This window comes from Larimichthys crocea, chromosome II, assembly GCF_000972845.2.
Source record: "Larimichthys crocea isolate SSNF chromosome II, L_crocea_2.0, whole genome shotgun sequence".
Lineage (NCBI taxonomy): Eukaryota > Metazoa > Chordata > Actinopteri > Sciaenidae > Larimichthys > Larimichthys crocea.
In genome coordinates, this window is record NC_040012.1 from 11,039,283 (window position 1) to 11,056,494 (window position 17,212).

Consider the following 17,212-nt stretch of genomic DNA (forward strand, 5'->3'; position numbering starts at 1 on the left):
CCCTGCTTAAGATGTCGTGGTTTGTTATGTAGCAATACAGTTGTTATTCTATCAGGTTTGTCATTGTGTCCTTAAACCTCCTTAATTCCCAGTAAAGAAATAACTGCTTATATTGTACATGAATACAAAAATAGGTATGTATGTATGTATATATATATACATACAGTAACTAAGTTGATTAATTAGTAATGATGTTATTACGTCGTGAATATGGACAGTTGTACGTGTTTATTTGTTATGAATATTATTTATGAACAAAAGGCAAGTTGACAGCTTTGCTAACAGCCAAACATCAAGCAAGTGCAACAACAGGAGACTTTGCAACCAGCTAATGTTATTTACTCGTCCAACTTACTAGTCCAAGAAGCCCAGCTCGGCGTCTGTCTTTAAACCTTTATTTCACCAAGCTCTCGCCAACAACTAAAAGTCAGTCCCTGATTTACTCTTGTCTGGTGGCTTGTGCTCGGTCACTCTCTATTTTTTCATCTTAGCTTCTTCCATCAACATCCCTTTGGTCTTTTCACCCTGTCATTATGTTTATAGAGGCTACTAAGCCCAGTTACATTGCCCACTTGCCCAGCTCCGGTTCTAGCACGACATCAGCTCTCCTCCCCATCAGCATTCAACACTGAAAACTCCTCTGAGCTCACAGACCGGTAGCTAGCATTAGGTAACAGCTATAGCTTGCAACAGTTACTTTACAGTCCATCAATGAACTCACATAATAAATAATCAAGAGTTGATATTCAACAGCTGGAGGACATCAGAGGGAAACGAGAAAACAATTTCTTATTCACGAAAAGCATTACGTACCTTTTTTAATGGTGGAAAAGGTACACATTTAAAAGTTTTTTGCTGTGGTGTGAAAATGCTGAGAAGATATGTTGATATAAGAAAAAAGGTTTCTTGTCAAAACAACAGACTGCACTCAAAAAATATTTTTGGCCAAAATGCTTATGCATTTTAATTACATAGAACATTTCCATTTGAATTGCATAGGTTTAATATAAATGAACTAATACACTTAATGTGAAGCAAGTAATAAGCCAGGTTTATGCATTCAGAATTAATAAAGCCAATTTGTTTGTCCAAACCCAACAGAGAAAATGAATGCAGTCATTTTGAGTTTATCAGTACTATTACATAAATATTATTACTTAATTCACATGAAGCTTGTTACTTCATTTATATTAAAACTATGTAATTCAAATGTTCTATGTAACTGATGCATAATGCATAAGCGGCCTAAAAAATGTTTAAGTGTGTATAATAGGAACATTTCTCATTATAGTAAAACTGCACATTTTTTTGTTTCATTCAATGATAAAAGTACGAGAGATATCACGTGTATTTTTTTGGCATTACCTTTAGTCAGACAAACTTCAAATCTCTCCAGTTTTCACCACAAAATTATTGATCCTGTTGAAATATATCACACAAGTTCACCACAAAATTATTGATCCTGTTGAAATATATCACACAAGTGGAGTTTTTTTTTTACTTTATTGTAAAATACAATACAAATGAGCATATTCAAATATTACAAAAGTTGTTGCTTTCAGGAGTGAGCGTAGCATTTCTTACATTCAAGAAGAATAGGGTATAAACAGAACAACAATATAAAGTAAAGCAATGGAAAGAAAAAATAAGAAAAAAATAATAATTCTTATAGGGGATCAATCAAAAGTAAAAGTTGATAAACTGTCACACAACAATAGGGCTTTCTTTGATTTCATTTTCAAAGTAAAGGTGCAGTTCTTTTTTAAATTTTTGAGAATTTACATTTGTGTAGAAAGTATTTGGCGAGTATAACCAAATGATTTATGTTATATTCTAGTTTTGTGTCCAAACCAAATCTCACATTATTGCAGTGGAGGACACGCGCACATGAGCAAACACGTGGTCCAATATTATCGAGCAATGCATTGTGGGACCTCAAAATGGATCCCTCGGCTGTCACGTCCTGTGTTATGTAGCCGACCACGGTCACTTTACTTCCACTCGTGTGACACTAAACAAAAAAAAATGGGGGTGTTGTGTTTGGCCAGAGGAGCGTTCACGTCCGCCGGTTGTCTCGGTGTTTACGCCAGAAAATGCGCCGGTCGGTATTTGTGCGTAACCACCGGTGCTCCATCTCCAGCTGCGGTGAAGAGATACAGCCAGGAGACGGGACACGGTGCACGGTTCGTCTGCTATCCCCTGCCTCACAGGACCGTGATAAAGATCCAGGGACAGGACACAAGCCCGTTTCTTCAGGGGATTATTACCAACGACATGGGGCTGCTGCTGGAGGAGCCTGAGCGCACAGCCATGTACTCACACATGCTGAATGTACAGGGGAGGACACTGTATGACATCATGCTGTACAGGTACAGGTCAACGTCATCAGACTTTTTGTTTTGCTGTTGGGGTGCGGCTTCTTATCTGGTAATGCAGTTGCTGGCAGCACAGTCTGGCTCAAACTGTTAAAAGCACTAACACACTCATGAGTTTAAGCTCTGTTGTCTGAGTCACTTTCCAATTGAGCCAAATTAAAGGTCGATCCATGTCTGGGGTCAGCGAGACGTGCTTTATTCTCAAAATATGGACCTGTTTTAGATGAAATATATAAAATAATATATTTAAATCCTCTGGTGTCCTGTTGCGACCACATGCAGACCTACAGGACAAGTATGTGGCATAAACCAATGTCACGCAGACCTACAGGACAAGTATGTGGCATAAACCAATGTCACACACATTTATAACCTATAAGCCGCTTTGCTTTGCTTGGCCGATCCACAGATGGGTACAAACAACTAATTTGCAAGAAACAGTATAAAACACAAACTCAACATTAATCATGTACATTTAAAAGAAGCCAGAGTTTAGAGTTCAGCAATAAAATACAGACAGAAGAATGCAAAACACAAACATCCTGATGTCCTCTGAGCAAACATACGTTTGGGAAATAACCATCACCAAATAATTTTGGTAATAAATTGCAGCAAGCCTTTCTAACTAAAAAGTTTTGTGACTGTGATGTGACTTTTCCTACTTTCAAGAAAATTGTGAAATCACAGATAGATGACATCACACAGAGCGTTAAATATGCTAGCAATCGCAGTTTCAGCGGTGATAAGTTCAAGTCAACTTTATTATCAATGCTGCTTTATGTACAGGACATACAGAGAATTGAAATAGCGTTTCACTCTTATCCCGGGGCAAACAACAATAAACATGAAATATAAAATATAAGTAAAAGATGTAAAAAAAATATAAAATAAAAATATATACAAGCTAAAAGACATCTGTGTGGCAATATGGCACAGTGTAAACAGAATTATCAGTATAAATATAAATATGGCAGTGTGGACAGAATTTACAGTATAAACAGTGAGGTCTATCAAAAATGAAATATGTACACAGTGCACATTCGGTTTGTTTTTAGAGTCTGTATAAGTTAAGTTAGATGTTCGTTATGTGAGTGGTGCCAAAGCTAGACCTCTGATTCGTTTTTATTTAGTTAATTGATGCAGTTATCAAATTTGTAGCAGATTGTTGAGTCATTTTCCTCCAGAATCAAAGTGAAGTCTTCATTCTAAAATAATCTTACACATCCCTGTTAGTTTTGTAACACCTGTTAAGGTGGGACAGCCTAAATGTTTATCATTTTAATGGACTCATATCTCTGGCAGACGGAAAAACAAGTGCCTCATCCTAAAAGTATGTATAGTACTACATTCAGAGATGTTCGTAAAGGTTTTTATGGTGTGTTTTTTTTTAACAAACTTGCTGTATTTCCTTTCAGTCTGAAAGAAGCTGATGCAGGACAAGGCGTTTTTCTGGAATGCGACTTCACAACTAAAGACTCAATCTTGAGACATTTGAAGGTGTACAAAATCCGCAGAAAGGTCAACATAAACCCTTGTCCGGAGCTCTCTGTTTGGGCGGTGCTTCCCACACAGAGGAACGCAGGTCAAGAGGCCGGTAAACCGGAGCTCTCCTCCCCAGACAAAGCTCTGGTGTGGGAGACTGATCCAAGAACTCAGGAAATGGGCTGGAGATTGGTGTTGGACAATCAAGTGGACGCCTCGGATATCATTGCTTCATGTCAGAAAGGAGACACGGAGGATTATCACAGACATCGCTATGCAATAGGTACGACCAGAATACATTTTGTATTAACAGATGAACGGGATGTAAAATATGTCATTTGCATGCACATGTGCTCTTGACATTGTTTGGTAGGTTTTTATTTATTCTGCTGTCATTGTTGTCTAGGACTTCCCGAGGGAGTGAAAGACCTCCCCCCTGGAGTGGCGCTACCACTAGAGTCAAATCTCGTCTACATGCAGGGTATCAGCTTCAGCAAGGGCTGTTACATTGGCCAGGAGCTCACAGCCAGGACTCATCACACTGGAGTGGTTCGGAAGCGCCTGATGCCAGTACGTTCGTCAGTTGCAGTCCAAGACCTCGAGGAGGGAGCTGCTCTGCAAACTCAGTCGGGCAAGCCAGCTGGGAAGCACCGAGCGGGGATTGGAGAGCTGGGACTGAGCCTAATCCGCATTGCTCATGCCAAAGAGGTGTTGACGCTCAAAGACGACAACACAGTGACACTTGAGGCCTCTGTGCCAGACTGGTGGCCTAAAGACGTGAAAATCAACTGAAGAGGATGTTTGATAGATCCCTAAAACGTGACATACATCACATGTGACAGAGTCATGGACAGAACCCTGAAGTACAGTATGTTACACTGTCATTGCTTTACAGCTGTGTGGCACCAATCCATATTTGTTAGTATTTTGGTTTGAAAACCTATTTTTAGAGTGATTCTCTTCTGAAATTGTAAGTAACAGATCCATTTCAGCACTATACAACAGGATATACCAACTGCGATGTGGTATTGATGGTGGTGAAATAAATATGCAAACACTCCAACAATTTGTTTATTCTTTTTTTATTATTATTTTTCCATTTTCAGTGCAAAATCGAATTCCAAACATTTAACAAGCAACATTTGAAATTGCAGTTTATCTCAAACTGCTATTAGATGTAGCAACACCTTTACCATCATATTTTTTTTGCACCATACAAGTTGGCACTTTGCATTCAAGCTATTTCCAGGTGATTATTACATTGCTGGGACACGTCTTACAACATCTTATTCCTGATAAAGGAGATGCTGCCCCCTTGTGGATTGTATGGTGTCCCGTATTTGCTGTAACATGGTTTCTGGCTGCAAATTCAAAGTCGAATGGTCGAGCCGCTTAAAGTCTTCATTGCAGAGCAGGCATTCAATTATGTGTGCCACTCTTTGCAGGTCAAAGGCAGCGTGGTAAGGTCCAAGTGTGGTTAGGGTCTCTGAGAGATGTCGTGGATAATCGGAGGAATCTCCAGAGGAACAAGCGTTAAGGAAAGCCATTCGGTTGCCAGCTATGATTTTCAGGAACGAGGCAAATTCCCTATAGTCGATACCGGAGCACGCCTTCATAATGACCTGAAGAGAGACAAACAACAATGACTCTTACATATGATGTTGCAAACATTCACGGTAGCTGCATGTTTCTTGAACGCATGCAGGCTGAACATCCTTATCCTTGGAAGTACCTGGCAGTGCTGATGCCACGAGTCCATCGTGTTCCTCCACTCGCTTATCTCTTTTTGAACAGACGACAGCTCGCTCTGAAGGAATTGCCACATGATGTCTATGTTGCAGCCATTCAGCCAGTTATGATTAATAGAGATGGTGTCCTCCTGTAAGACAATACAGAGATAGAATTGTTACATTCAGATGACAGACCAGAACATATAATATGTCATTTGATAGATGATTCATGATTTACTCTAACCTTTTCAGCTCTTACCAGATTATAAACTTGATGGTGCCAGCCACTGGGCACAAAAATGATTTCACCTGCCTCTTGGATAATCTCAAGAGGTTGACAGGCTTCTTCGGAGTGTGGAAAAAGGCCATTATCTCGAAGTTCGGCTGACGTTACATCATAAGGGAGGTTGCCGTGAGTGTCACGTAAAAACTCCTCCTGGCCTGGAGGATACAGGAGCCATTTCTTCCTGCCACAGATGTTTGCAGACCAACTGTAGGAGCGGAACACATCGGCGTGGAACGGAGTCCTGGTGATGAGAAAGTGCATCAGATTGTATGAAAAAAAAAGAGCTATAGTTTTAGATTATGGCAACATTATGTTCCAATTTTTGCACACCATGAGCCTTTGGGTCCCATGTAGACAAACCGGTAGTCGTCCACTTCAAGTGTATCCCAGTATTCATTAAGCCAGTCAGAAGAAAAGAAGACTGGTGTGGTGTAAACATTATGCTCTGGGAAGTCCCTGTAGAACAATAACGTGAAATTCATCATGCGTGGTTACATATGTACGTTCCAAAAAGGTTAAGTCTGGAGCAACTGGACTGTTTCAGTTCTGACTGACTGGTGGGGCATCTGTGTGTTTATACTAGGAAAGCTTGTAGATCACTCAACACAGTAGGGCCGACTCATTGGGACTAGACTCTGCAGTTTGTTTGTTTTAGGGCCGACTCATTGGGACTAGACTCTGCAGTTTGTTTGTTTTTTCCTAAAGACAAGGGACACTCCTTTAATGACAATGATGTTCGCATCTTGGACAGGGAAGACGGTGGTGGTTCGAAAGAGGAGGCTAAAAGTAGAGAAACCTTCACTCAACGGAGACGGAGACCACTTATCCCCCACCTACAGTGCTGGCACCAGAAGACTGAACAGCACTCAGGTGTGCATCGACCACACCAGACCTCAGGTGACCGTCAGTGACTCAAATCTAAATCAAGCTTAGTTAAGCAGTAGCTTAGTCCATAGAGACCTGGCTTGGGAAATGGAGGATGGCCAGTTCAAGTCCAGCATGGACCCAAAATATGCAGCTGGTAGCTGGAGAGGTGCCAGCTCACCTCCTGGCCCCTGAGGAAGGCACCGAACTGCTCGCAGGGCGCCGGTCTGGCTGGCTGCCCATCACTCCACCATCTCTCTCCCTACATTTGCATGTCTATGAGCTTATATTATAGATTATATAAATTAAATCTTCTTCTTCCAAACACACAGAGCTTCTTGGATGAGACATGAATGATGAAAACAGTACAGTTTCCCCAGACTTAACCTTTTTTTTAAAGAAAGATTTATTATAGTATTATAACCTTTATTTAACCAGATAAAAAGAATGACCTGGATGACTGAGAACCTTCACAGCATTACATGGTGCAGATGAATCAGTATTAATCGATACCTTGCCATGTGCCAGTCTTTAAGATAGAGACATCCTTTGGGCGATGAGTGTCCATTCTGGATGTACTCCTTCCAGTAGTGTATAAACTCTTTGAATGGCATGACCTGTTTAGGGTTCGCATTGTATTCCTTTGCATTGCAGTTTGCCACAGGAACAGGAGTCTCATCTGCGAACAGACAAAACATGACACCATAGCACATGACAGCTGCATGTCATTGCATATTATGATAAATATAATAATCTTCTTTACCAAACTCTTGCAGCAGTTTCTGGAAATTAGGCTTCCCCTCCTCGGACACCCACTGCCTCCTGCACTTCCAGTCCTCTGTGAACCTCCTCGAAAACATACACGGGTGATTGGGGAGCAGGTATTTCTTGAAAAACTTCGAGTAGCTCAACTCCTTGTCGATGTAATCTAAGAAATGTGAAGACCAGAACTGTTCATAGGACTGTCTCGGTATTTTGACCAGGCTGCAGCAGTTACGGTACGCCTCCCTGTCCATGACGGTAAACAAGAGCTCGGCTAATAGTTAACAGCTCGCTTAGCTTAGAAAGAGTGAGAAAGGACAAGGCTGCTGCACTGTTTTTATGAAGCGAGCATCTTTTGTCAACCTCAGGCGGATAGAAATGACATTAAACCCTCATTTTTTGAAGACAGGTCGCTGCATGTGACTCCATCACGAAGATAGATGCAGGTTTATGTGGCTAACAAGCTGCTGCTGTTTATTGTTTGACTATATAAATAAATGATTTAACCCTAACACTGCTTGCACATCTTGGCTTGATTTAAAAAACCAAATTATTTTTTCCCCCATTTAAAAAAAATAATCAAAAAAAAACTCGTCGTGACAAATGTTTTTTTTTTTTTCCAAGTCGGACAGTAAACACGCTCGTACCGCGCCGTGACGCCGCTTCCGTAATAAACATCAGCAGTGGTGACGGTAATGTGTTCAACCAAAACAAGATGATGTCGTTTAATGTGCTGCTGTTATAATCTGATCTGGGTTTATAACATTATAATGACGCACGGCTCGTAATGCGGTTACTTTAGTTTTTTTTTTTTTTTTGGAGAGGTCCTGCTCCTGCAGTGTGCACGCCTCAGCTGAGCTCATCTGCTGCTTCAAATCTCTTGTTACAGCCTGGAGTAAAGTATGACACAGATCACCCAGTGCAATGTGATGCAATTGTAGATCAACACAGCAGAACAGAGGGTGTGTTTGTGTAATTCATGTGCAGTTTTTTAAAAAAAAAGCTTATTTGTCCTTCCAGGTGATCCAAAAAATGAGCCGGGACGTCCCTATCCACAGCTGGCCCGGCTCCTATTACATCAACAGTGAGAAGCGGTGGGAAAATGGCACCCTTTCCCTCACCAGGACCATGGTGCGCTTTGTCTCTAACCAGAGCAAGGAGAGCCTCGCCAGCTTCCGCCTCACCAGGATCGTGGAGATCAAGATGGAGTCGTCCAGTTTCATCTTCAGCACTCTCACGGTGCTCGAGGAGGGCAACGTGAAACATTGGTTTGGCTCCCTGAAGCCCAACAGAGTGGTTGTTTATAATGTGTTAGAGCACTTCTGGAGAGAGCGCCTCCTGTCCCCAAGCTCAGAGGCGGCCCGGGGGGCCGAATCACAACACTCCAAAGGCAGAGAGCTGATTAACCTGGTGGCAGGGGCCCAGAGACGACTGGAGGACACCGGTAGAGTCCTCAGTCACCAAGGAGAGCAGTTTGACGACATGATGCAGGGTCTGGAGAAGATTGACTCTGATCTTGGCGTGGCTGATAAGTAAATATCGAAATATTTCAATGATATTACTATATGGAAGTCTTGTCACATTTTATTCTCATGCTGTTGTCTGCTATAACTAAGTAACAGGCCTTATATAACAGTGAAACAAGCCATACGTTCTCATGAAGTTCCCTTTGTTGCAGACTCTTGTCAGAGCTGGAGTCTCCCTCCTGGTGGCCTTTTGGTAAACTCCCCTGGAAGATACAGCAGGAAGCCAAAGCTGAGGATGCTGCAAGGGCTGCAATTGCCGCCGCCGCTGCTGCTGGTAGAGGCTCCAGTAGAAATAAGGTGATCTCAAGCATCCCAGCTGTGGTGACCAAAGGCGGGGACTCTGACTTGAAACCTGGATGCCTGTTGGTGCTGGTGTCCTCGCTGGAGGTGCGAGACACAAACTGCCAACTGCTTCACCACTTCGAACGAAATGAAATCGACGAAATCAGGGTGCACAGTCCTTACGAGATCACTGTTAGACAGCGGTTCATTGGGAAGCCGGATATATGCTACAGATTGCTATCTGCCAAGATGCCAGAGGCATTGTCTGTGTTAGAGATGCAGTACAAAAAGAAGGTGGAGTTCACTAGTGAATATACTGCCTTCAGGGCAACTCCGGTTTCATCTCCATGTGACACAGAGGGGGCAAACTGGAATGAAGGTAAGGCGCCTTATTTCACTGTCTCCATGTCAATTATAGAGTCGACCACTAAGTGGCAGTAAAAGTCTTTGTTTCCACGTCTGTATATTTATAGGCGTGTAGCCACATGTGAAAACATTTCATCCACATGACTTTTTGGACATGGTTATTGGTGTCTCTCCTTGACAGAAATGTGTTTTGATGAGTCACTTTGTCCTGTCCTGATTGGCACAGTTACCACGCTTTGAGTTTACTTGTCTGGTTTCCTCATAAACAACATATGCACTCTGCACTTTCTCACCATCTCCACCCATGGAGTCAGGTTTGCAGCAGAGGTGCCAAGATACAGAGCTCCCACTGGAGGTCCCAGCTGGAGATCTGTCCCAGTTGCAGGTGCATGTCCTCCAGCCATCTGTCAGTCAGGCTGAAGCCCAGGAACTCAAACAGGTGAGAGCTGTGGTAATATATGACTTGCACTATTGTGGCATTTATATTTTTCATATTTGTTTATATATTATAGTAAATAACCGTTTGGTTTTAGTACTATATTTTCATAGTTCCATTCCAAGCCACAATTCACCATAATGATTTTTTATTTTTCATCCTGTGTGTTTAAAATGTTATTTAGTGAGACCACAAACCAAAGTCCATCCTGGTTTTAAGAGAGGGAAGAAACCTGTTCAGTCATTTGGTCAGACTTTACAGCGTCTTTCCATTCAGAACCTCGCAACACTGAGAAATGTTACAGACATGGTCTGTGGTGGCAAGATCTACACAGTGACGCAAATCCAAACCTATGATTCACACAATTTTTTTTTATATGTGCGACACACTATTCCAGGTAGCTTAGGATACAGTATTTAAACTACTTGTTTTCGTTGTATCATATAGATACATATCAGATTACGGTATTTAGACCAGTGAAGGAATGTAGACTTCATGAGATGACACCAAGGCTCTAGTACCTGATGCCAAGATTATATTAAAGCTTCCTGTGCAGACGACACACAGAAGTAACAAAACCATCATTGCAATCCATGATACAAAGTTAAAACTATAGGCAGACAGACAGGAGGTTTCCGAGGTTCACAGGGAGAAATATTTGAAAGTTTAAAGGTCTAATATGGATAAATTCGCAGATTATTTTTTACATAAATACATAATATAAACAAGCCTTGTGGATAAATTCATATACGTACTGAGCAGGACAAGTTAAAGTAAAAAGTAAACTTGCCAGTGTTTCCTGGTTGACAAAATATTCAAATTTTCGAAACCACATATCCTCGCCTTTTCTTGTTGCTTATCAGCCTTCACATAGACAGACACTAATATGTCTGTGATAAATGAACCGATACATCAGCCCAGCTGATTTATCGGCCTGGCTCTAATTAGAGGTATTTGTTAGCCATAAAACATATTCGGCAGTCTACATTCTATCAAGCACTTTGATGTGCGAGTTATGAAAGTGAGACATCTGTTCCCACATTACAGGCACATCAATAAAAAGAAATGTAATAAATACATGCTTATATCTGCCAAATGGAAAAAGTGCAAGAGGAGCAGCAGTCACAAGCCGAGACCAACAACCAGGAATACGGCTGACATATACAGCACACTGGAGTTAAATAAGACTGCGCTTGCAGCCTTATATGACCCACCTTTGTTTCCATCATGATTTTGTTACTTAAAAGGCTACCTTATAAAACCTTTGTCTACCCACTGCAAAAATCATATCTCGAATGAGCCATTGTTAACACTTTACACCTAATATTTAGTTAATTATAGTACATAATAACACTGTACAATGTTTCACTGTTGTTTTTGTCTGTGTAATCATATTTCAAACAGATTTATCAGAGCAGTAACAGTTATACAGGTTAGCTCGTCTATTGTGTCTATAAATGCCGTATTGTCTACACCTGATAATGTTTCAAACTTCAAACACTGAAGGTTTGTACTTAATGTTATGCTTCTGTACACACCCTACTCTTAATGTAATTCATGTCCAGATTAGAATCTACAGTGGGGAAACTTGTACAGAGGGTCACTCAGTTTCTTGTAAAACTGCCCTAAGTGCTTTAGCAAATATTCCCCTTTGTCTGAGAATTTTTGTACGAGTATTATTCTTTGAGGTTGGAAATTTCTACTTGCTAACAGTACAAACTCATAAGAAGAATGATGAAGTATGTTTTTAGATTGTTTCTTTATTAATTCAGCGTCTTGAAGACACTCAGCATTTCAGCTCATGTATTTTTCTATTAGGTCTAGCCTAAATGTTTAATTTTAGGGCTTTCTACATGACTTAAGTCCTCTAACCATTGTATAAGCAGCAGCTAAAAATATTCATTTTCTGTGTTTTTCTATGCCACACCAAAAACTCCCGTGAATGTTAACTGCAAGGTGTGATTCAGTCATGTCCTCCCAGATGAAATTGTAAAGTCACAGACCTGAGTGAGTGAATACAGTTGTTCCACGGTGTGTATTGACATGCTATTGACATGTTTTTCAAACTGCTGTCTGGACTGGAACTGTTTCTGCGCTCAGTTGCGATGTCCGCATGTAGCGGCCAGTGAAAACTGACATAATGTCCATGGGTGTGTGTGTGAGAGCATGTGTAGCATAACATAATATTAGTTTAGAAACCATGGTGGTGGGGTTTGGAGGAGTGTTTATTAGGTTTTGCTTGGCACATCATCGTATATTTAAGTTGTTCCATCAACCATAACATACACAGTTGTTGGACTATGGAGATGTAGTCACAGTATTCCTTAAACCCACAGAGAGCAAAAAACAGTATTGTATGATACCAGTGATCCCAGGAGATAAGCCAAGATTTCATATACTGCATAATATGAACTATTATCATATCTGCCACGTGAGTGGCTGTTATTGAATCATGGCTGGTGCTGAATTGTAAAGTTTCTTTCTTATTCGCAGACATTAAGCAGCAGGCGATTGTCTCTGTTGCCAGAGGGGAAAGAAAAAAAAAACTCTGTATTAAATGAAAATTTCATTCCCATCTACTCCTCTTTCTCTATTTCACTAACACACTCGCTTTCTAACTCCCTGACCCCCTCTTTACACCTCTCCACATATGGTCCACGTGTTCCACCCTGCAACCGCTCACCAACTTTCTGTGGGCTTCAGTATTTAATCTTCCTTTATTTGTGTCTTGCTCCTTTAGTTATCTGTGATTGCTGGGCGCTGGTGTGTAATTACTTAAACAAATGAGTATTCATGAGTATTGGATTGTGTGTGTGTGTGTGCACGCGTGTTTCTGTGTGTTTGCAGATGCTGATGCAGCTGAAGAACCTTGCCCTGGAGGCAGAGACAGAGCTGGAACGACAGGATGAAGTGCTGGACGTCCTGACCAGCTCCACTGACCGAGCCACCATGCACATAGACAAGCACACCTGCCGCATGAAGAGACTGCTGTAGCTCTGACAGTCCAGCGGACGCAATGCGGTCACCACGTCCTGTCCTGAGAAATGCACTGTAAGCTTCCTCATTGTCCTCACGGGATCGGTACAGTGTGAGAACAGTGGGATACAGTAGGGACTTGCGTACATGGTTCATAGGGTTTTTGTTGTGTGTGATGGAATGATTGTGTAATCACATGGGTTCAAGTGTCAGTTTCTGGAAAGTGCATTTATAAATATGTTCTAAACACTGATCCTTTCTTTTAGAGGAATTATGTGGCTCACTCATTTCTGCAATCTTTCTGCAGGATGTATGTCAATAGTATTTTATTTTTAATTTAATTATTTAATTCGTAATGATTCATGTGTGACTTGAGATCAACAAGCCTTCTGAATGTGTGTCCTGCAGCGCTTAGCAGCTGCGGCTGGTACTGTTAGCATTACATTTGGCTTAGGTGGCTATCAGCTGCACAACTGACGTTTTAAAAAAACACATTTTTCAATGTTCTTACTTTTTTGGAATTGCTGTGAGGAACTATGTTTGATCACTACTTGGTCCAGATTCTGTGGAAGGAAAGAGAGAAAGAAAGATTGTCCAAAAATTGTTGGTTTTTAACCAAAATGGACACCTCATTATCACAAAGGAGAGATAAGTCACCGAGCTCTAGATTCAGTGCCTGATTGTGGTGCAGATTGATTCGCATTGGCAATGTTTGCGTTGGGAAGCCGGTGAGAAATCTCACTCTTGCCGTTACTCTGGTGACACCTACTGATTGGTCATGGCACCCGAGCAGGGAATAGCATGAATCCCAGTTTGCATGTCATGCCCTCCCAGTGAAGCAAGCAGGTGGGAGACAGCAATCGTGATGAACCCTGTGATGGGCAAAATGGACATTAGAAATGCGACATAGTAAATAATTTCTCTATTTATTCTCTCTGCACAAACTAAAAATTAGAATAACAAAAAAAAAACAAAAAAAACTGCATGTTGTTTCCACTGGTGTTATTTAAAGGACAGATGTGGATAACAGAATTTGTAAGAATAAAGGATAACCCTGATTTGATCTTGCTGATGGGTGAACAGATTAAGTAATAGACAGACAGGTAAAGTTCTCCAGTGTCATCACAGTAATATCTGTGTTTCTGATGATGTACTGCCATTCTATGGTTCTTTTTTTATAACCATTTCTGTCCCGATGACCTGTCTCTCTCAGGTCTTAGGTGTTACTTACTTCCTCTGGACACAGTTGCATGTCTCAATATTACTGCTTTGTATTGCATTAAGTGGAAATGCCCCATCAATATCAATATATAGCAGCAGAAAGTAAATGTACGACAAAGTTCTGGGACTCTTCAAATCAGAACAGACAACACTTCCTCTCTTTTAGATATTACACATTAATTACTCCATGTTAAGGTCCACATTTCCTGTATACGTCTCGCTAAACGTTGATACTATTCTAAAGCTGTATAATCTGTAAATGACTGACGTGTATTGTGACTTTGTGATTTTATTGTGGTCTGTTATTACAGTGAACCTGCAATTATCTGTCAGTTTAACTTGAAATATCTCTACCATGTTTTTAAAATAATGATTTCAGAGCTGTATAGAGAATTGATACCAAATTTATCTTGATACTTGATACAACTCAATGGTTAGCACTGAATATAAAGGGAGAAGTGCATCTGCATCTTTCTAATAGCAAACAAATGAAACAACACAACTGGAAGTACTGGAGTAAATTCCTTTTTATCAGCTTGTAAGTCATCACCACTAAAAGTCTGTAATAGAATATTGTAATTTGAAATAAAATGCAATAAAAAATCTCAAGTTATTGTCAGATCAATAGTTTGTTTATGTTTTGGTATGTTAACTTTATAAATGTACGTGCAAAAGTTGTAGCTGCACTGACAAACCCACATTTGACTTTACAGTCCCCGTCAGGCCTGCGGAGCATTTTAGCACCTTTGAGCTCATTGTTTTGGTTCACTCAGCCTTCTCATCAGCATCTTTTGCTGCAGCTGTCCTTAGCTGTGCACTACTTTCTTAGCAGACAGACAAACTTAGTGACTAACTGGAGAACATAGTGGAGCAGTAACAGCTAAAGAGCCAGATATTTTCCTCAGGAGCTGGTGGAGACCAACTAGAGCTCTAATAAGAGAGAAATGTTGAACTCCAAAGATGAACTCCAAGCATGAAAGATTTCCATTTTTTTTTTCTATAATACACAAACTGTATTGTAAGGAGAATATTGATGCCCTGAGCCGAAGGCCTAAGTGGTAAACAGCATTAATTTTCAGTAAAGCGTTGGCAGCATCCAGTTTCCATTATTACGAACTAAAGGGAACAAAGCTCAACAAGACATTATAAAATATGTACTCTTTTCACCCCCAGTTTCTTAAGGGTTTCCAACATGTGTCATCAGGCATACATACATGATCCTAAACTATATATTAAATAGGGACCTTGTGAATCTAACTCTAGAATTTTTAGCTTCCGCAAACATCGAAATATGTGTTTTTATCACTTTTTATTGCCAGTTAAAGATGAGTGACTTGGAAATATTTTTTAAGTCAAGCTGAAGGTTTTGAACAAGCAATTGACCGAAATCAGCAGAGAATAGTATCCTGGCATGAAATGATCATTAAAGCCAAAGAAACAACATAATTTATAAACTGGAAAGCAAATTAGGTTTAGTTAGTTTGGAAGAACTCAGAGGCAGTGAAATGAGTCTCCTGAATTTTAACCAGGCTTTATTTCTTAACAAAAAGTCAACAGGCAACGCCCCTCATAGTCGGCTCCCATGTGACAAATTGCAACACAGAATATCAAAACACATGAAAACTAGAAACGGATGTTAATTACTGTTTGAGCCGCTGTGCATGCCGGTGTGTGGAAGTGGCTCACTTTATATGCTCTACTATTATAACATCCTGTTGGCACCAGGACTGTTGGCACCAGCTGACCACCTCTGTCGGGCCGCTTTCACCAAAAGGGGGGGGGGGACTACTTCATGTCAACAGTGGACCAGATTTGATTTGGCAAGCGGTTGAGAACTCAATTATGAATCAGGAAGACGCCTTACACAAATGGGTTTGAAAGGAGACCGACAGCCTCACTCAACAGTCTGGTCCCAGTTAGCATGAACTTATCACTTCTATTAAACAAAGCCCACCATGAAAGATGTGAGACTGAAAGCACAAACACATGATAACACTAAAGGGATGCCTAATTATGACATTATGAAAAGCTCTTCCAGCACGGTTGAAAATGTTTTCACTTGCGGACTGTTTATTTTTGTTGATTTGAGTGATAAACAGTGAGATTTTGGAAGTCCTAAACTCTAGAAGCACACCACATGGTTATGTGAATTCCAACCCTTTAAAAGGTTAGGGAAATAGAGCACACACTGGCGTGGTTTTGAAGCAGCCTTGCAATACGAGGAAGTGGTGGCGGTCTTGTCTGACCACAGATACATGAGATCCGGCTTTGCCTTCCTAACGGATGGTATGGAGACACAAGGGATTTTGCTGGCCTTGACTTCCAAGTCTGTTTACTCGATAGTTCTGTGGCTAGCGCTCTCATTCGAGGAGCGTGTCTCCATTGATGGCCAATCAATCAACTCTTGCTGGGAAAAAGCAGCACCAAGTTTGTGGGCTACGAGGGCACATGTGGGTTTTGCACTGCGCTCCAAAATATGGAGCCATGTGACTGCAGTACAAATAGACTGGAGTCATCATCCACAGGGAAAATGTTTTTCATTGTCTATTTGTAACTTATTTGTAAGATTAAAGCACTTTACTCTTATTTTTGGCAATGTTTAAATAAAGCAGCAGTTCTCTTTAATAGTCACATGCTTTTATTTAGACAATGCGTTTTAGTAATGCACAATATCTGTCATCAATTACACTCATGAAGTCATGAGTAAATTTTGATCTTGAGCAGGCCTAGAGTATATTAACAAAATATTAGAGAAATTTCACTTCCAGTGCACTATTAGACTCTGTCTCTGTCTAACAGCCTTATTTTTGACTCACGTCCTGGCCGGCTTCTTACTAGTGCAGGTGTTGCTGGGTTTCCTTTTGCTGAGGGAGTTTCTGGTTTCAGGAAATCGGGCCTGTTGGTTA

The 17,212-nt window shown here is 40.8% G+C and overlaps 3 protein-coding genes across 6 annotated transcripts; 2 read left to right on the forward strand and 1 right to left on the reverse strand.

The window, feature by feature from the left end:
• The first annotated feature begins 1,903 nt into the window (after positions 1 to 1,903).
• On the forward strand, positions 1,904 to 4,920 carry iba57 (iron-sulfur cluster assembly factor IBA57). The gene is made up of 3 exons (XM_010729209.3): positions 1,904 to 2,369; positions 3,791 to 4,140; positions 4,264 to 4,920. Exons 1-3 carry the CDS (start codon positions 1,921 to 1,923, stop codon positions 4,647 to 4,649), a joined length of 1,185 nt encoding a protein of 394 aa, XP_010727511.3. The 5' UTR covers positions 1,904 to 1,920; the 3' UTR covers positions 4,650 to 4,920.
• Positions 4,921 to 4,923: 3 nt separating this feature from the next.
• Positions 4,924 to 7,975, reverse strand: jmjd4 (jumonji domain containing 4). Its single transcript, XM_019267131.2, has 6 exons — positions 7,501 to 7,975; positions 7,251 to 7,416; positions 6,204 to 6,329; positions 5,847 to 6,114; positions 5,590 to 5,736; positions 4,924 to 5,479 (listed from the first exon to the last, which is right to left on the reverse strand). Exons 1-6 carry the CDS (start codon positions 7,751 to 7,753, stop codon positions 5,144 to 5,146), a joined length of 1,296 nt encoding a protein of 431 aa, XP_019122676.1. The 5' UTR covers positions 7,754 to 7,975; the 3' UTR covers positions 4,924 to 5,143.
• Positions 7,527 to 14,915, forward strand: snap47 (synaptosome associated protein 47). Of its 4 annotated transcripts, none has more exons than XM_019267133.2 (5): positions 7,527 to 7,618; positions 8,520 to 9,031; positions 9,178 to 9,686; positions 9,988 to 10,112; positions 12,957 to 14,915. In XM_019267133.2, exons 2-5 carry the CDS (start codon positions 8,532 to 8,534, stop codon positions 13,101 to 13,103), a joined length of 1,281 nt encoding a protein of 426 aa, XP_019122678.1. In that variant the 5' UTR covers positions 7,527 to 7,618; positions 8,520 to 8,531; the 3' UTR covers positions 13,104 to 14,915. The 4 variants fall into 4 exon arrangements, with proteins under 4 accessions (XP_019122678.1, XP_010727509.1, XP_019122677.1 ...); XM_010729207.3 differs by lacking the exon at positions 7,527 to 7,618 and adding an exon at positions 7,654 to 7,735; XM_019267132.2 differs by lacking the exon at positions 7,527 to 7,618 and adding an exon at positions 8,146 to 8,191.
• Positions 14,916 to 17,212: the final 2,297 nt, after the last annotated feature.